This window comes from Chrysemys picta, chromosome 15 (assembly GCF_011386835.1).
Source record: "Chrysemys picta bellii isolate R12L10 chromosome 15, ASM1138683v2, whole genome shotgun sequence".
Taxonomy (NCBI): domain Eukaryota; kingdom Metazoa; phylum Chordata; order Testudines; family Emydidae; genus Chrysemys; species Chrysemys picta.
Window position 1 is genome coordinate 12,729,932 of NC_088805.1, and position 21,130 is coordinate 12,751,061.

Below are 21,130 nucleotides of genomic sequence, written 5' to 3' on the forward strand. Positions count from 1 at the left end.
TCTGACCTCCTGTACACTGCAGGCCATAGAACTTCATGTACCCATGTCTGTAGTAGGCCCATAACCTCTAAGTTACTGAAGTCCTCAAATCTTGAATTTGAGACTTCAAATTACATAGACAGTACCATTTACTGTAGTTCAGACCAGCAAGTGACTCATGCCCCAGGCTGCAGAGGAAGGTGAAAAACCCTCAGGGTCTCTGCCAATCCTACCTGGGGTAAAATTCCTTCCCAACCCCCAATACAGTGATCGGTTAGACCCTGAGCATATGGACAAAACCTACCAGTCAAACACTGGAAAAGAATTCACTGTAGTAACTCAATGCCCTTCCCCTCTAGTGTCCGATTTCCAGCCATTGAAGACATTTGCTAATAGCAGTCATGGATGGCCCATATGCCATTGTGTGCAATCTCATAGCATCCCCTCCATAAACTTATCAAGTTCAGTCTTTGCCTGTTGGAAGGCTGTTCAATCTGGAAACTTGTTTTTTTTTTTTTTTTTTTTTACTTTTTGATTTGCCAAAATGTTCAGGTTTGGTTTGATGCGAAACATTTTTTTCTTTGCAATATTACTAGCTAACTGAAAAGTCCATTATTCATACAGCTCTATTTGCAAATATTCTTACAAATAAAATCTGTTGATACCCTTCATTAATATTCACAATCTTTTATGCACTTATTTGGGAACATTCAAGTGAGTGAATTGGTATTCACAGTGTTTGTAGGAAGGAAAAGCATTGCACATGATAGTGAGAATTAATATCTGCAAGAGTATTTGCAATGGAAATGTTCCTGTTTCTGTTCTGAAATGGTGAACTTTTTGTGGGTTGGAAATAGAAAAGAGAAGGAAAGAGTGGAACTACTTCAGAGAAGCGGGTGGAAAAAGTAAAAATAAATAAAATGAGCAGTAGGTACAGAAGGGATGTGCAACCAGCCCAACCCACCAAGAATGGCAGCAAAGCGGTCGCTAGCCTAGTGACATATCAGGTTCAGGGCAATTATTTATGATGTCAACTGCTACGACTACACAGGACTTCAAACACAGAGAACATTCAAAGGGCATGTGGCTGCTGGCATTGTGAGAGCACATGTAGCAGCAGTACCACTCTGCTGCATATGCTTCAACTATTTTTGCTACAAGGAATGTTGTGCCTGCTCATGCACTTGATGTATGTCTGACTCCAGATCAGAAGGTTGTGTGTTCAAATCACATCGAGGGCATGTTGTTGGCCTTTGTCCCTCTGTATCTCGTTGGTGGCAGCTTCACCTCTGAAGGATGTGTGGCTCTTTTCTTTCCACTTGATGTTATACTGGATTCTGCTAGCACTGCTAGTCCTGTGCAGGAACACTGAATCCTTGTTCCCTATATGACTGTGGTGAATGGTTTGTCCTGTTATGTGATGATATAGAGACCAGTGGATTTAATACATATACTTGACAGATGTATAAATAAGTATGTTCTAGATGCGACGATATACTTAGCTGCTTTCCAAACTGCCCCAGCCAGAGACCTGGTATTCTGGCAGCTACTCAAGACAGACAGAAAGAGAGGTGACTGCATTCTTTTCAAATAGCACTGTGCACATGCCCAAAATATGCCACTTTGTATCACAAAAGAACACTGAATGTAAAATCAATTAAGCAGCAAATAATTTTTTTCTCTCTCCCTCACATAGGAAGGAACATAAGTACTTTTACATCTGGGATCTGTGCAGGCAATTAAATAAAATGTTTTCTTGTGTAATAAAAACCAAGGAAAGATTTTAAATTTTCTAATATTCCAAGACTCTGCTTCTCTCCTGCTGTCTCTCTTGCCCTAAAATGTTCTGATCTCTTCATGCAGATAATCAAAGTCACAATGATTTCTACAGCACTGCTTTTGTTTATAAAAGGTTAGATGATCCAATCATAGAACAGAAACAAAATCACATGCCTTAGATGATCAATTGCACAATGCAAATAGCAATTAAAGAATACTTGCACCAAACAATTTGTGTGCAATCCATAAACTGAAAATGATTTGCACAAAACCATGTTATGATTATAAATAGCAATAAAATAAAATTTGTAAAAATAAGAGACTGTTCACAGATAATCCAGAAATGTGGAAAAGTACTGTCACAGAGCCACAGGACTGGTGCTACGCCCTCATCTTTGGAACAGTCTCTAGGAGTGTCAGACCCTATATGGTCTCACTCTTTCTCCAGGGTAAGCCACATGGCTTCACTGCCTCCTTAGACTGGACCTCTGGGTTTTCAGGACTCCTGCTTCATATAGTGAGCTCCGTTCAGCGAGCCCAACAGAGACAGACTGCTGACGGAGACTTGTATGCTCTTCAGGGATTAATGCACCTCACCAAGCATTTGTAATGACACCAAACAGCATTGTCAAAAGAGTTGGGTTTATTAGTCAGCTGGAATACAGCACAGGAAGTCCTTAGGGTAGCATACAGAACTAAAGGTTAAAGCATAGTCCAATCTGGTTAGCCCAGAGCCCAGCCAAACTCTAGTGGACCCCTTTGTTCAAGCTCTGTCTGTCTCTCCATCTGACCTCCTTGGTCTGACTCCAGGGGAGAACCCCAACTCCCTCCAGCAGCCAACTCATATCCCCCACCTCACACCTGTCCAGTCCTTTGTTCTCCAGCTGAGAATTGCTGCTCTAGGCTTGTCTAAACTTAAAACAGTGCAGCTGCAATGTTGTAGTGCTTCAGTGAAAACACTACCTATGCGACAGCAGGGCTTCTCCCATCGGTGTAGGTAATCCACCTCCCCAAGAGGCAGTAGCTAGGTTGACAAGAGAATTCTCTCGTCAACCTAGTGCTGTCTATACCAGGGGTTAGGTCGGTTTAACTCGTTTAGGGATGTGGATTTTTCAGACCTCTGAGCAACATAGTTATATCGACCTAATTTTCTAATGTAGGCCTGCTGAGAGGTGGGGAAATCTTCTCGGTGGGTGGGTGGTTGGTAGGTGTCAATGTCCTGGTGACTGGATTTGCCATTGTCTTCTCAGATGCTCCATTGCTATGGGGACTAATGCCTAGACAGCTAGGTTACACTCAGATCTATGTCTCTTAGCCTGCCCTGAGAGCAGTCTTTTTCCAGTCCTTTTCCACCCCACTGTAACAATGCAGCATATGGGGGAAACTGAGGGACACAGGGGCTTCATAAAAATACCACAGAAAATTCCCACTTTGTCACAAGGGTCTGAATAAATTATTGATTCAGAGGTTTTCACTGAAGTCTCATCAGCATAATGAATTCAGTTGCCCACTTGTTGAGAACAGATTCTCAGAAAGACAGGATTCTGTTACGCTCACTAGAGGAGCCAAATGAACTTCCTAACGCAGTAGAGCATACTTGCTAACAAATTGCACACAAGATGGAGTGCAGTGTCAGTACACGAGATTGAATTACATCGATGCTTGGGCATTTCTATCCTGCTAGACTGCACTATTCTGTAGGACACTACATCTTCCTGCACAGGAAACACAAGAGAAGCTTCTGCCCTGAGCAACACAGCATGTTGTAAAGGAAGAGGTAAAACTTCTTTAGGCTCTGAGGAGTGCAATTAAAACACCTCCCAGGAAGAAAATAACCTTCCGAAGTGTCCATTAGTTAATTAGCTTTTTATTCATTTGTTCTTATCTTCTGCTAGAAGAGCAGAAAATCAATGAGGGCAACAAACATTCTTATCAGCAGGAAAATCAAAAGGTTCAGAAGAAGCCATAATGCTTCTGATTGTGGAAGAACTTTTAGTTCTTGGGGGTGAGTCTAGACTCTATGAAAGAAACTGTTCTATGAACTGTTCTATGAATTGTTTGAGAAAATCCAGTTGTAAACACAGATTGATTTACTGTGCCCTTTGGGAAAATCGGGAAATGCTAGTGGCAAAAGCCTAGCTCCAGACTCTACACCAATTCCTTCCAATAACTGTTTTTTTCCAGTCTGAAGAAAATAAATCTGAGTTAAGACAAAATATTAAACCAACTGCCTGTACTCTTAATTAGTAAGCCAATCACAATGTGCAGAACTGCTTACCATCTAGCAGACATACTCTTCCTCAGAAATAAGCAACTTCATGGTGAAGGAATGTCAGCACAAATTATTAAATTACCCAAGGTATGAGTGTGATACAAAATGAGGGCAAGGGCAATAGAGAAGTAGAATTTGGAACCATACCCTAACACTGCCACATTAATCATGCCTAGTTACTTACTCTGCACCCTTCTGCAGTCTCATGCCCTATGCAGATCATTCTAATTTTAATTAAATTTGGTATGTAAACTAATTAAAGAAATTATGTCAAAGCATGTGCAATCTCTTGAGCTGAGAATATGGATTTGAAAAAATAAAAAATGTACTCATAATGGGACATGATTGCTTTTTTTAATTTAACATGCCAATATTACAAACTCATTTTATGTGAAGGAAAAGTGAAAATGACACAAACTATATTGAATTGTACAAATAGATTACAAAAATTAGTGAAATGAAGAAGTCAATTAGAAATATTCAGGGTCAGATAGATACAACTGACGGCAAGACACTGGCGAATGAAGCCTAAAGTACAGCCCTTTGAATATCTCCATCTCTATAGAGAAGCCTAACATTGCAGCTCTTGTACAGGTTATAAGTTTAACCAGTTTTAAACTTCATACTTGTTTCATTTACTTTTACTCTTTTTTAAGGTTAAATTCGACCACTGTAATAGGAGTTTACAAAAGGCCTTCCATGTCACTTAAGCCTCTGGTGTGTTGGCATGCCAGGGATACAGGAACACAGAGATCCTCTGCACCCCATGAGTACTGCATAGGGAGTCTCTGTGTCAGTGCTGACCAGCCAAATGTGGAAGGGGATATTGAAGGTGAAAAAGTGGAAGAAACTCCTGTATCCTCATATTCACGATTAGAGTGGTATAAAACACACAAAGGGTGTGGTCAGTATTTTAACAATGGATTAGAAGATTAGTTGCAGCTCTGCAACTTTTCATGGGTTGAGAGGTGAATGCTATTCTCCCAGCCCTTGCAGAACTGTCTTTGGTACTGCACTAGGAGGAATGAATTTTATATTATGTGATTATCTAACATAATATTGGTGCACACATTTGAAATTCATTCTGAGACCTATTCACTAGATCAGTTCCACAGGAGACATGCCTCAGGGTTTCCTTTTAAGATGTACCACAGATGTTCGAACAATCACTATGTGATTGTTTCAGGAAATCTGGTGGTGGTTTTGTGGGTGAGTGTGATGAAAAATACAACTCATGATTTGGCACAGGACAGAGAAGTGCAACCCAAAGACAAAAGTAAATAGTAGCAAATCTCACATGTTGAGTAGTGGGTAGTTGCCATTACCTTCTGAAGTAGAACTGGCACATAAAGAAATGACTCATAGACTCATAGACTTTAAGGTCAGAAGGGACCATTATGATCATCTGGTCTGACCCCCTGCACGCTGCAGGCCCTTTTTGATGAAAAACAATGACATCATGGGAGCAATGCAAGTTATCAATCTACATTTTATGGTTTTCCTAGAGATGAAATCTCCAAATCCTATAAAATCTCTGCAACAATTTTTTAAGGTTTAACTTACTATACTAAGCAGAGATTTATCCATGAATGGACTCAGATTATTAGTTCCAAAGAAAAATGAAGACCAGAAATCCAGTAATCATCATTAAAGAATTTTATATATAGATTTGCTACTGTGTTGCTCTAGTTTTACACCAGTAGAACTCCATGAAATCAGCTGAGGTGCACTCACATAATATTCAGCAATGCAGTGGTGGATCGGGTCCATGATATTCAACTTCACAGAGAACATTCAAGGCCAAAATCAAAGTTAAACTCCCAAGTAACAACATTTTATTTCTCACAATCTGATCAAGCTGTCATGACAATGCTGAACTTATGCTTCAATTCTATTCCTGGCTCTACCACAGAATTGTTTGACTGTGGGCAAATCATTTCAACCCTGAACTTCATTTCACACATCTGTAATGTAAGTTTAATACTTAACAATTTACTGAGTTGTTTTGAGGCTTACCCAATTAATGTTTATAAAACATTTTAATAATCATAGATAGAAAGTGCTATTTAAGTAAGTGTAAAGAATTATTATAAACGCCAGACTTTTCATTCAGGGTGCATGTGTTTTTTGTCTACAGATGTGGAAGTGTGATTCTGCAGCAAGGCTTCACAGCTCCACCAAGATTCTTGACACACTTTAGAAATCTGCTTATGCAAATAATTTTCTTGCAGGAGACTCATTTGTTTCAGGTTGAAGCAAAACTATAAAGGAGATCAGTTTACCAAGTTGTTCTGGCCAAATTCACTTCCAAGAAATATGCTATGGTGATTTATTTAGTAATTTACTGTTTGTTTTTATGGAACAGTTCATGGATCCAGAGTGATATTTGCTGGCATAAGAGATGATTTTTAGGCAAAAAAATTACTCTGATTAATGTCTAGACCTTTGTGAGAGATTCTACTAAGGACTGTTATGCATATGTGTATTATTTCCACTATTTTGTGCCCCTGGTTGGTATAGGAAAACTACAATTGTATTTTGAATCTGAACTACCCTCATTAGTGAGTCCTCTTTCCAAATGTGCTAACACAGAAGATGTGTAAAGACCTGGATTTTATTGATTCTTGGTTATGTTAGAACCCAAGAGAGCTTTTACATTTAGTTCTGCATTTCACTGGTGTGTTTATAGATTTGTTTTTAATCTAATTCCTCTGGTCACTGAGTGGATGCGTGAGATAAAGTAGATGGAATTAAAAGATTATGTATCTTAATTATTTTCTATGAATTTTGCATTGTTTCCCTCATGAGAACCCAGGTGGTGTTTAACCTTCCACTTTCCAATGGTTTTTCACTTAGTTTTGTTTATTTCACCAAGCACATTGTACAACTGAGAGATTAACTAATTCTCAGAAATATCCATGTTAGCTTGCTAAAATATGCTGAAAGTGCACCTACACAGTCTGATAACTACTTTTACAGCTGCTCAGAAACTTATGTGAGACTCTATGTATTGGCATATGAGCTCTAAAGGCTAAAGGATCTGCACTGATGTAATACAGCACAGCCACCAGTTAGACCAGGAATATTTTTTTTTCTAAAACAGTGGTCCCATAACTTCAAGTTATTACTGAAAATATTAGATTAAAAATACCAAAATTTAGCATAGAGCTCTTATGATCCTAAATTGCTCCAGGGGCTCCAACTGGTTCCCAAATCAGGGGAGCATAAAGATGGCAAAAATCCACTTGATTTGAGGATTAAGATCATCCTGTTTAGCCACGTTATCTTTTGTGTTCAATGTGGATTAGCATCATACCACTTAGCCTCACTCATATTCTTCAACCATTGCAAATAGTAAATTGACACTTTTCTGTTTCCTACTGAGATACATGTCACAGGAACATATATATGGCTGCAGGATCTCAACTCCAGATATGATTAACTTAATTTGGGTCAGTGTTCCAGTGGATTTAAGAATGAGTTTTAAGTACATTCAAATTCTATCCCTCCTCTACAGTGCAAAACAATGAAACTGTCACATAAACAGCTAGAACTGAGCTTGCAAAATGTGGAAAAGACTTTATTGGCTTGGAATATTAGCTGATGTTTAACATGCATGATCATCACAGTATACATTTCTCATAATTCATATGGTTAGGCCTTGCTAAACAGTTTTGTAAAAGGTGTCTGCTTTCCTCAGGAAAATTTTGATTTTATCTAAAAATCAAAATTGAAATATTTCAACCAAAACCCAAAATATTTTAACTTAGATATGGTGCTGCAGTGCCTCATAGGAGTTGCAGTTTGGTTGCCTTGTGTCCCTATTTTTCTCCAGGGGAAGGTTCCTCAGTTGGATTCCATCTCCCATGCTGAACTGTGACCAAGGGACTCCCAGGATGTATTGCCTTTTCTCACTGAGAGAGGAGATTGTGGTGCATCCTGTGAGGTATCATACCCATGAGCCCAATATATAGAAGAGAATGGGAGTATGAGGTATCTGAACTATAGTTCCCATGAGGCACCACGATGGCATTTCCAAATTGGAATATTTTGGCTTTTGATTTTTCACTGAAAAATCAACATTTTTCTGCAGGGGAGTGGGCATTTTATGACTAGCTCCACATATGATATATTTGTATTATGAATATTTGGAGTTTCATTAAGAGTTTAAAGCCTGTTTTTATCCTGACTATCCATATTGTAAATGTTCAAGAAACAAATTAGCCATCCTGTAGCCAAGATTACATCAAAGTAGCATCTTGTGTTTACGCATCCACTCTAGATCTAGACATCAGGCACTTGCATGTAAGTGTGCATTTAGGTGTTCTTTGATCCTGTTCAATAAGCCAAGTATGGCTATTTGTGTGTATATACCCGAACTACTCCAGCTCCACATGCTGGAGAGGAATTATATAAAAATGGATGATGTTTTAGTGTGGCTGGTGGCTTTTTTTCTTTATCTTAGAAAACATAAGAAGATAGAAAATAAATTCTGCTGTCAAATGGAACATGGAATATTTTCTTGTTCAAATACATGGAAATACAGTATGCTTTCAAACCTGATGGGTTCCTATTTGACTGTATTATAAAATGTTTAACTACTCTGATTGTAAGGAATTTTTACCCACTTTCTCTCATTTTCCTCTCTAACTGCTTTTTCCCATTTGCTGCTTCCTTTTCTTCTTCTTCTTTTTCACATTTGTCACTCCTTTTTCCCCCATCTTTTCAGTTTCTTCATCCTTCATCTGTTCTTTTTATTTCCGTTCTTTTTCTGGCTGCCTTTTTGTGTCTGTTTTGCTGCCATTCATTTTTCATTTTTTACTTGCCATAGCCATTTGTCTTGGATAAAGAGGAAAAAAGGGGAATTCTAAATTAAACTCCTAGACTAATTTTTCAGTCTCTCCTCCTGGGCAATTTTTTTTTATCTCTTTATCATTTTATTTCCAGCTGTAGAATCCTATATAAAATACTCCTCATCAGCTGTACCCAACTACCCAGATCTCAAGAGCACTACAACTGAGGCAAGCCTGAAACTGAAAAAATTCAAAGCATATTCTGTGAGCTCAAAAACAGTTCTTAGGAGTTAGTGGAAACATAGAACCCTTGTCATTTTCAAGACACTTCAATTGTAATATGGCACTAATTAGGATTCAGATGCCTCATGCACTGGATGAAGAGCACGTAGTTTGTGATGAGGGATCTGCACTTGCCCCTCTAGCATCCAAAGATGTGTGCATTATCCCTGATTGGTGGACAAAGTATTTTTTTATGGGCTCGGCTGCTTATCAGCTCATGCCTCAGCAGGAAGATGAAAGATGTCCAAATGTCAATGCTGCTGCTAGAAACATTTGAAGGGAACAACAGGGACACACTTTTAACACGCAGTGAACTGAACTGCAGTAAATAGATTTTAGATGGTACAGAATTTAAATAATGACAGTTTGCTAAGAAACAGACCATTTTTAAAGGCACTTGGCAATGCTGCAATAATTTTGGCTTCAGTCGGGTTGTACCAGGGTAAATAAAGCAGAAGCCCTAATTTAAGACAAGTGGATACATTTGGCAAGCATTATCCCAGTCTTGGAATAATTTTCCCTTCACGCTAGCCAATGAAGCATAGTAGAACACTTTGATTCACATCTTTGAGGAACAAGTTCTCAGATCTGTTCAGCTGCCTCCTGCTGTGAACTCCTGTAATCAACAGCAGAGAAGCTCAGCAGAAGACATTTTCCCCCTCTCTTGTGGAAGAAACTCTCAGACTTACTCTGCTCCATCACAACCAGCGACCGCCTATTACTACTCCCTGCTCCTCAACTTGTGTGTGACATCACTAGAGAATAAAATTCTAGTAGCCAAGGGAGACAATGAGAAGACACTTGAGGCATCCTCCCCTCTCACACATACATACACAGTAATTGCCACTTAGCATACACCCAACATGTCATGTCTTCCCCAACCCATTCTAGCATATTTTTATACCAGATCCACCCTTACAAGGACTATCAAGTAAATGCCCCGGACAAAAGTAAGATATGACACTCAGATCCTTGGAATTTAACTATCCGGAGGCCGAGTTCTTTAAGGGATGTGGGACAAAAATATCCCCTACCTGCCAAACCCAAACTACTCCTGGGGTTGGAAAACGTCACCAAAATGTTTTCTTCTTTGTAGCCAAACAATTTATTAACTACAACTTGACACAAAGATCTGGTCATAAATTGGGCATAAGATTTGGATAGGAACATATCACTGCATAAATAAATAGAACTGCTACTGGGAGTTATTGACTTCAGTTCACTTTACACATGTCATGGGTACATACACAGTGAACTGCTCCGAAAGATACTACTTAACACCTTTCCAGTTGTTCAGAATGAAATCACATATTGCTGTGGCACTGTCCACACTTTCTGGAACATTTCACAGCAGTTATAAGTCTAATAAGATACAAAATACTGAGGATTCCTGGGATGTTTTCAAGGCTTAACACTTTCTCTTACCTAGATTACAATCATCTGAGATTTTTTAAAATGGGGTTTTGAATTGTACTTCTTCAACTTCCCTTTTAATGATATGAGGATTTTCTATTTTAAACTTGAGGGAGGAAGAAGGATTCCAGTGGGGATTCCTGTATCCAATTCTTATCTATCTCTTTTATTATCATTATATTATATGGCTGGAAAAACACCTCTGTGAGCCTTTGTGTATCCATTTTCTTTCTGTGCTCTGCCATTATTTCTATTAAGAAATATCAGTAAAGAGAATTCAAAAATAAGAAAAAAATTGTAATGACTCCTTGGTGATATGTTAAGATTAATTGATGGTGCTTCTTTACTAGCTCTAAGCGGGAAGGATGCCTGTACAATACCACAATGACTTGGTTAAAAGAGGCTCTTGTCTTCTAAAGAGAGAACACTGAAAATATCAGAGGTGGGCAAGTGCTTGAAGATGTGATGCCCACTTCAACTCTAAAATGACTTAAAATTCCTCAACACATATAAAGAGAACTTGAATGTAAACTTCAAATTTTTTATAAATTCTTGTCTGATCTTATGATCTTGAAATCTCAGCAAACAGTTTTAGACAAAAAATTTTCATTGAGAGTCTCACTATGTGAAAGTTAATAGTATGTCACTATCAAGTGTGGTGGTGGTACACACATGATAGTTGGAATCTGAAGGCTTTTGATGTTGAATAAAAAACATTGAACTTTTAAGACCAAAAGAGCTGATTAAAGTTTTGATATTGGAATCCCAATAAAACTTTTTACATTAATTAGTACCTAATCTGCAACGTGTTGGAAAGAAATGTCCGTTAGTGTAAATAACTGTAATCAAGAGACTTCTTTCTCCTCTTTGGACAATATTTAGTTGAAATATCGACAGCAGCTGGAACAATTTTTTTCTCTGCTCATAAAACCATAAGTTACAAAGGAGAAGGCCCTTTCTGGCATTCAATCTTCCAGTAGCAATTGGCACCATGGACAGCTCCATCTGCCACTTGTCTACAGGGGGACATCCCCATGTAGGTTAGTTAAACCCCTGTATTCCAAAGTGAATTAAGCTAAATCAAATTAAGGCAACTTTAATTCAGAATGAGGGTTTTCACACAGCAGTTTAATGCGGTTTAACTAATCCACTTAAAATACCGATCTTTAGTTAATTCATATTAATTTTCTATGCTGTCCCCATGTAAACAGCCTTTATTTTTCACAGCAACAATATGTGGGAGAACAGTGTGCAGAGGAAGGGTAAAACATGGTCCTAAATGTCTAACAGATCTTTCAATCCAATGTTAGTTTTGTTAGGTCCTCTTCCGGGACCATTACCTTGTTGTGCTGAAGGGGATTGCCTGTTCCAATGATCCTCGAACTACGTTGTCAGGAGCTTCATGCTCCTGGTAGGGTCTCCCAAGGCAAACAGGTCTGAGGGGAGGTCCCAGACAAAGCACGGTCCAATCCCCCAAATCCTCAACAGTGGATCAGGTGGAAAAGGATCTTCGGATCTCAATAGCTGTGAAAGCGGATGAAGGCTGCAGCAAGTTGGAGATCTCCAGTTGTCTCAGACTTTCCCTGAAACTGGGCCCCAGAACTCCAACTTGTCATGATTGCGTGGTTGCTGTAGGCGCACCAGCTTCCCCATGTTAAAAGAAAAAATGTGCAGACTTCTACCATGGGAAATAACATCTTTCCAGCCTTCCAAGTTCTGTGGCGATGGACTAGTGGTGATGGGGACAGGATTAGTGAATCTGGCAGTTTAGCCATGAATCTGCAGGTAGGTGGGGGTAGTTATATGGTCGTCTGGCACCTGAACTAAGATGGGTGCAATTTGGCAGCTACTATTACAACTGAGCAGTCCTCTTTAGGATCCCCTCTGCTCACCCCGCATGGGGAGAGGGCTAGAAAAGGTGCCCTAAACCTAGGCTGTTTCACCCACTCCTCGCTGGATTACTGCATCCAGTGGGATCACTCTTCCTGCAGTCAAAGCTATAAAAACACAGTGACTTTTGCTAGATGCAATGTTCACACCCTGATGTATAACAAATATAATGTATGACTGGAAAGAAGAACTGCTATCGTTGCCAGGAAGCTTGCAAGATATAACATCGACGTCGCTGTCCTTAGTGAGACAAGGTGCCCAGATGAAGGTCAACTGAGAGAAGAAGGTGAAGGCTACACCTTTTTCTGGAAAGGGAAATCTGCAGAGGGCCAGGCGCATTTATGGTGTCAGTTTTGCAATTAGGAATAAGTTTGTCAGTCAGCTTACAGAATTTCCTGTAGGAATCAATGAATGTCTTATGATTCTTCGTCCTAAGCTCAGCAATAACCAGTCTACTGCTGTCATCAGTGCATATTGAAGATATCAAGGAACAATTCTATACAGATCTTGACAGAGTCTTGACCAACATTCCCAAGGAGGACAAGATCATGCTCCTTGGAGTTTTTAACACTAGAGTCAGGCGTGAGTCAGATCTCTGGAATGGCTCTATCAGAAAAGGAGTAGTAGGAAAGGCCAACTTCAGTGGCATCCTCCTCCTGAGCATATATGTAGAACATGGCCTGGTTATCATGAACACTCTCTTTAGACAAAGTGAGAAGTATAAGATCACCTGGAGCCACCCTCACTCCAGGCATTTGCACCTTCTTGACAATGTTATTGTTAGAGCCTGAGATCGGAAGGATGTCCGCATCAGAGGGCCATGCACGGAATCAATTACTGTTGGAAAGACCATTGCCTTGTTAGATCTATCATGAATTTCCAGATTGCCTCAAGGCATTGCAACCAGGCAAAATCAGTATAAAAGAAATTCAACATCCAGTCCCTTGAAGATATAGTGACTTGAGAGAAACTTCAGCAGTGTCTCCAAGAGAGGTTTGCTGCTATGCCTACAGTTGATGATAATGAAAATTTCTGGAAAGGATTAAAGACTACCATTCTCTTGGCATGTGCTGAGTTCATCGGCTATGTCACCCACCATCACCAAGATTGGTTTGATGAGAATGATGCTGAGATTCAGGGCCTGCTCGACCAGAAAAGAAAAGCTCATTGCTATGGCAAAACGACATATTACACCAGCAGAAGAAAGAGTCATACAAGCAACTCAAGGCTGAAGCCCAAAGGAAAATCCATGACACCAAAAATAAATGGTAGCGAGAAAAGGCCAAGGAGATTGAGCTTTACGCTGATAAACATGACATGAGGAGCTTTTTTCAGGCAGTACAGACCATTTACGGTCCATGCTCCCATGGTCCCATACCACTCTGAGCCCAAGACGGGTCGACATATTTTAAGGACAGCAAAGCCATCAAAGTCAGATGGAAGGAGCATATTGAGTTACCCCTGAATCGTGAGTCAACTGTCTCTGATGCCACTATCGAATCTATACCTCAACGACATGAAAGGGAATCTCTTGCTGACCTCCCCACCCTCAAAGCAGTAACACAAGCCATTATGCAAACCAAGAACAACAAGGCAGCAGGACCAGATGGCATACCAACTGAAGTCTACAAGTTTGGAGGTAAAAAACTGGTAAGTAAGCTCCACAAACTTTTTCTTCATATCTGGTATAATGAAAAGATTCCAGAAGACTTGAGAAATGCTAACACTGTTACAATCTTTAAGAAAGGAGATACGACGGAGTGTGGAAATTATTGAGGCATTGCCTTGCTGTCTACAGCAGGGAAAATTTTTGCCTGTATCCTCTTAAACCAATTACTTCTCCTTGCTGAGGAAATATTGTCAGATTCTCAGTGCGGTTTTAGACCATCCCATGGGACAACTGACATGATCTTTGTTGCTTGCTAAATCCAGAAAAAGTCTTGGGAGCAAAATCAGGACCTGTACATGGCCTTCATTGATTTGACAAAGGCCTTCGACTCAGTCAATCGTGAAGCCCTATGGAAGGTGCTGGCCAGATTTGGCTGCCCTCCAAAATTTATTACGGTTCTAAGGCTTCTCCGTGATCAGATGAATGCCACTGTTCTCTGTCATGGCCTTGAGACTGACCCTTTCATCATCAAAACTTAAGCAAGGATGCGTTATTGTCCCAACCCTGTTCTCCATCTATTTAGCAGTCATTTTGGTCCTCGTTAAAGATCCTCCCCAATGGAGTTGACATTCAATACAGAATGGATGGATGGCTTTTTAATCTTCGACATCTCCGCTCGAAGTCTAAAGTCCTCAGGGTGTCCATTACTGATCTTCAGTATGCTGATGACTGTGCTATCCTTGCACACACTGAGAATGACCTTCAGTCTACACTGGATTTTTTGGCACAAGCTTACCGAAGCCTAGGACTCTCACTCAATATTTAGAACACTAAAGTGCTCTGTCAGCCTGCTTCATGCCTTGCACATGACACACCACAAATCACCATCAAGGGACAGACTTTGGTGACAGTCGAGCACTTTTGCTACCTCAGTAGCCAACTTTCTCAAAATGCAAAAATTGACAGTGAGATCCAGCACAGGATCTACTGTGCAAGTGCTTCCTTTGCAAAATTGCTCTGACTCGTTTTCACAGACCATGACCTATGGCAGGACATCAAGATCCAGGTCTATGAGACAATTGTTATTCCTACCCTCCTTTATGGATGCAAAACCTGGGTGACCTATTGACAGCACTTCAAGAGTCTGGAGAGATACCACCAATGATGCCTCCCATAGGTGCAGGAACTCTAGGGGTGAGGGGGGTGCTGCTGCACCCCCAGATTTTACACAGGGTTCTGCTCCCAGGCCCACATGTGGGGTCCCAGCCCCAGGCCTGGGGCTCTGCTTCTGGCCCCCAACACCGGGGTCCCAGCTGCAGGCCTCGCACCCGAGGCTCCCACCCGGCCCTGCATGCAGGATCCCGGCTTCCGCCACACACCTGGGGCTCTGCTCCTGGCCCCGCACGCAGGGTTCTGGCTGCCATCCCACACCTGGGGCTCTGCTCCCGGTCCCGCCCATGGGGTCCCAGCCCTGCGTGTGGGGCTCTACTTCCAGCTGCCACCCCACGCCCGGGGCCCACTCTAGGCCCCGCACGCAGGGCTCTGCTTCTGACCCCACATGTGGGGTCCCAGCTGCTGGCCCTGCACCCACCCCCAACCTTGGCCCCCTTACCGCATCCGGGTACCCCCTCCTATAGACATGGTCCTGCTCCTGGCCCCAGCTTGGGGGGGGGTGGATGGACAGGGGTAAGGGGGCTGGCTTTCAGCAACCCCACTAGTAAAAGTGTTCCAGCGCCACTGATGCCTCCGGAAGATCCTTCGCATCAAGTGGAAAGATCGCTGCACTAACGCCAGCCTCCTCACTGAAGTCAATGTCATCAGCATTGAAGCAATGATCCTCATTCACCAACTCCGCTGGGCTGGACATTGTGTGCGGATGCCAGACTTTTGCCTCCCAAAACAAGTCCTCTAGTCTCAGCTCACCCATGCTCAGAGATCCTGTGGTGGTCAGAGGAAACGCTACAAAGACACACTGAAAGCATATCTCAAGAAAACTGATGTGGATGGACATCATAAGCTGGGAGGAGCAAGCCATCAACTGACCCCAATGCGCCACATCCTCCATCAGGCAGTGGCTCGCTTTGAGGAAAAGTACCTTGCCCGCAAAGTTGAAAAGATTGAGAAAAGAAAGGAAAAAGAAACAACTTTTTCCCAGCAGGCATCTGGCCTGCCACGAAATGTCTATACCTACTGCGAGTGGATCTGTCATCTCAGGACACATAGTAAATCTGTTGTAGAGATCATCCTTGAATCGAGGGATCACTGATGATGATGACTAAATTGGTATTTCCAAAATAAACAGTTCCTGTCAGTCACTCCAATGTGTTGTCAATGGTACTTATTAATTTAGAGTGGCAAGTGGAAGATCAGAGGTGTCTACTAAACCCTTTTAGCCAAATTCTGTCTTCATTTTGAGTTGCCCCTTCTGTCTGAGACTAGGATTTGGCCCTCTGGAGGAAAATATACTTTTTTATATATACCCTTCCAAAGTTACTATTATTAAAGGGGAAAGGAAATATAGGAGCAAACAGGATCAATTAAAAAATGAAGTACAATTGCATAATTTGTATATACAACTTGTCAAAGCTTCAAGACCGGGCAATACTACATAGACATAACTTGTTAGGTTGGGGATACCTGTAATAAAACAAGTGAAGACATACATAAATAGGAAAGGGAAGGGAGGAATGGACCAGCGGGGAAGGGGAAAGAGAAGAGGTTAGGTGGAATGGTGGTGTGGTATTCTTTGAGCCATCTCAACATTTTTTATTCAAATATATCTAGAAACAGGATCCGAATTTCTTTGGATTCATATCATTGATCTTTACAGCAATAAGCTATTCTTTCTTTGGCTGCTAACTCAGACAGGTGTGAATTCCACTGCTCAACAAAAATGATTAGGGGGCTGGACCACATGATTTATGAGGAGAGGCTGAGGGAACTGGGATTATTTACTCTGCAGAAGAGAAGAATGAAGGGGGGTTTGATAACTGCTTTCAACTACCTGAAAGGGGGTTCCAAAGAGGATGGAGCTAGGCTGTTTTCAGTGGTATCAGATGACAGAACAAGGAGTAATGGTCTCAAGTTGCAGTTGGGGAGGTTTAGGTTGGATATTAGGAAAAACTTTTTCACTAGGAGGGTGGTGAAGCACTGTAATGGGTTACCTAGGGAGGTGGTGGAATCTCCTTCCTTAGAGGTTTTTAAGGCCAGCTTGACAAAGTCCTGGCTGGGGTGATTTTGTTGGGGATTGGTCCTGCTTGGAGCAGGAGGTTGGACTAGATGAGCTCCTGAGATCCTTTCCAACCCTGATATATTCTATGATTCTATTATTCTATTCTGGCTATAAACCTACTCTTCTATTTTTGTAAAATTATGTGCTTGTTGATCATTGCAGCCCAAAAATGTGTTTGTAATGCTAGCTTGATTGTGGAAAACAGTGAAGAACTACAGCAGCTGTTCTTAAAAACTTCAGTCTGACTTTGTCTCTGTTACCCATTATTAAAAAAATTAAATCAAACTAAATGAAGCTGTAATCAATAGTGAGCTACAATATGTCAGCTTAAGTGAATTAAGGTTCCTGAAAATTCATCCCAAGGTAAGATGTACAGTCAGACAGGGAGCTGGAATGAGAAACAGATACAAACATTCTAAACAAAAGGGAGTTTGTTCACTAACAGCTGTGATTATGTATTTCTATGTATTTTATATAGTTGTGTTCACATACTGTTGCTGACGTTGTTTCCTTCCTTGCAGAGTCGAATGGCAGAGAGCCTGCGTCTCTTTGACTCCATTTGCAACAACAACTGGTTTATCAACACTTCCCTCATCCTCTTTCTGAATAAAAAAGATCTTCTGGCAGAAAAAATCCGGCGCATCCCGCTAACCGTCTGTTTTCCTGAGTACAAGGGCCAAAACACTTACGAGGAGGCAGCAGTCTACATCCAACGCCAATTTGAGGACTTGAATCGCAACAAGGAGACCAAGGAGATTTACTCGCACTTCACCTGTGCCACTGATACCAGTAATATCCAATTTGTCTTTGATGCGGTGACAGATGTCATCATTCAGAACAATCTCAAATATATTGGCCTCTGCTAAAAATCCATGGGCCTCAATCTGTTTTCCTGAGGTGACACAAAAGGGGCTTACCACCTCCATTTGTGGTGGAAACAATGGGGCAGTACTTCGAAGCCCAAGGAGAGGAAGGGGGAAAGCTGAATTATGTTCACAGCCCCCCCCACATCCCTCTTATCCTCGCCACAAACATTTTTTCAAAAATACATGTTTTGCAGGGTGCAAAGGCTCCAAAAAAAAGTTGAAGTGTAACTGTGTGGAAATGTTATCACCACAATCAGCGCTGGCTCATTCTGTTTGTTTCATTTCATTTTCCTCAAATGGCAGAGCTACCATAGTCTATGTAAGAAATAATATTTCATTCAACTGTCCTAAGAACCATTTTACTGCGAGGAAGATGCAGAGCTGTTGAATGGGAGATGGGCCTGCCTTGCAGTTTTTTTTTTCTAGGAGAAAAGCTAGTTCCAATCTAAAGGCAACAGAACAGGAGAATTTCAGTAAAGCCTTCCTTACAGCTGTACAGAAGGAACACGTATCCATCATACTGGCACGCACACACACATACAGTATATACACACACATCATGTATAGAGATGCACACAACTCGCAGCATATACTGTTTACACATTTCTGCTCTGCTTCATTATGTGTCATGGACATCCTTCCTGTTAAAGGAATTGTTGGTACAGAACTGTTCTATGATTTCTAGCCTGACCTTTAGCCCTTTCTTCAAAGCTTCAAAATATGCAGCAAAAGTACATGAATGAAATAATTAATTAAAACTAGGCCAAATCAAGGTCAGTGTTTCTTCTACTGGTGAGGAATTTTATACATCGAGAGTCTTCTTTACATCTTTTTTTGCCAAATCTTGTGGTGTTTCACCAAAAAAAACCAACCAACCCTGAAAGTCGAAAAAAGCGGTGTTCTTTTTTTTAACACAGACACATACAAGAAAATTTAAAAAATCACAATGTAATTTTTTAAACTATCGTTTTAGTGTCCGGATTGCTGAGTGTGAAAGTTGCCAATGGACAATTCTGCTCCATTGCTCCAAAGAAATTCTGGGAAATACAGTGATATTGTAACAGCCTTCCCAGGGAGCTGGAGCCAATCAGACTGTGTATTATATAGCCTCTAAAGTCTTTTTTGTTGTTTTTTATTTAAAAAATGTGATGTATTATTAGAAGGTTAACAGATGAGCGATATGAACAATAACTAAATGTCTTGATATTTGAATTTAATAATTTAAATTATTTGCAGTTTAGTGAAATTAAAGAAACAGAAGAGATGCATTCCTCAGTTCCAGGTTTCATCTCGTACAGAAATACTACTGGATATAGTACTGTTTCAGTGAAATTATGGCATATTTGAATGTCAGACGAGCTCTGTGGGACTATACTGGAAAATCTCACATGGATCAAATGGGCCTAAATCTCTGGTCATTTGATTCTTTCCCTCCCCACTCCATAGAAAAGACTTCTTACAGACTTCAGTGTAAAGTCAATGTGTAAATATACATTCAAGAATTGTAAAGCACATTCACACACACTATGGAAATTCTCCTCCCTTCCTTTGTTCCCCACATGTACCCAGATTAGTGTGAGAATTCTCAGCCAAGGGCTCTAAGAAATTTAAAAGAAAAAAAGTTAATTAAACCATCAAAGTTAAAGGTTGTCCACATTAAGAAAATAAATAATCTGAATGATACTGAACTGGTCCACAGTGTGTTCATTTATTGGTATTACAATTTAATAGTTTGCACAATTGAATTATGTTTCTAAATCTTTTTGCCAGACTGCAGAAGTTTGTTCATTTGCTACAAACCTCTTTTCACAGTTCATCCACCAAGATTAAGGATAATCTTAGTGTACAGCAAAAATTGTATCTAAAGCCTCAAATTAGTTCAGAGAGGATGTTCTCCCTCTGACAAAACCACCACAAAATTCAATATGATTCCTCAGAAGAGGGCCAGTAGTAACTCTAGGAGGGGTAGTGCAGTTCAAGATTGAGATAGAGCTCTGTGGAAGAAACTTCCATGACACCTACCTGCATTCTCTGGCTCTAGGTGGTGCTTTCACAATCCCCATGTTCAGTAGTATGTATCTCTATATAGGTATGTATATAGCCAAGATTTTTAAAAATTCATGCCTAAAATTAGGCCTATAAATCCATACTTATGTGCCTGAAGAAATGGCCTGATTTTTCAAAAGTGCTGCGCTCTCAGCAATTCTCACTAATATCGACAGGAGTTGCTGGTTGCCTAATACATTTGAAAATCAGGCCATTTATTTAGGGATCTCAATATGGATTTAAGAGCATTCTTTTTTCAAAATGCTGGCCATATATGGTGGATTTTTCAAAGCAGCCCAGTTGATTTAGTCACAAAAGTCCCATTAAAATTTTCAAAAAATTGCCCTTAGGCTTTTTGGCAATCTCATCCATCTACGATAACATAAACAAAGGTAACAAGGCACACTCCACTCAACGAAAACCATAAAAGTATGGAAGGAAGAAGTTAAGGGATGTCTTCAGGATTCACTGCCGCATTCAAATCATCTACAATGATGTCAATAACATACTCTTACATTGTACAAAACATTCACTTCTACTTCCAACAGTTACCAAAAAGCAATACATACCACTCTTTCACCTAGGCTGCACTCTAATGCAAAACTTTATCTCCAACTTCATGCCCTCTTGTATCAAGAAAGTGGCACACCTGGCTGTCACACATTCCACATGAGTAACATTATTCTACCTTAGTACTGCAGAGGTTGTCATTAAGGTTTTGCTGTCACTCTTTCGGTATGAATTGATGAGCATATAAATGAACAGACAAAGGTTCTGACACTAACTCCCACCTGCCAAACTGTTTTCAGGGAAAACAGAACAAGAGTGAAATAGTGGTAATTGATTTTCTTAACTCACAAAGGTAAACAGTCCAGTGTTAGAGAGGAAAAACTTCCGAGATACATGGGCCCAATCTATAATGTGTTCATTCAAAGAATAAAGAGTTTTTAGCTCTGAAGGATTCAATGC

At 40.5% G+C, this 21,130-nt stretch overlaps 2 protein-coding genes across 2 annotated transcripts in view; one reads left to right on the plus strand and one right to left on the minus strand.

Annotated features, from left to right (window-relative positions):
- Positions 1–19,798, plus strand: part of GNAZ (G protein subunit alpha z) — a 144,544-nt gene extending 124,746 nt beyond the window's left edge. Inside the window, exon 3 of the mRNA XM_005288615.4 lies at positions 17,771–19,798. Coding sequence (XP_005288672.1) covers positions 17,771–18,115 — 345 coding nt within the window. The 3' untranslated portion in view covers positions 18,116–19,798. The remainder of the gene's footprint in view (positions 1–17,770) is intronic.
- The window catches only part of RSPH14 (radial spoke head 14 homolog), a 197,402-nt gene that overhangs the window by 151,867 nt on the left and 24,405 nt on the right, over positions 1–21,130 (minus strand). The window lies entirely within an intron of this gene.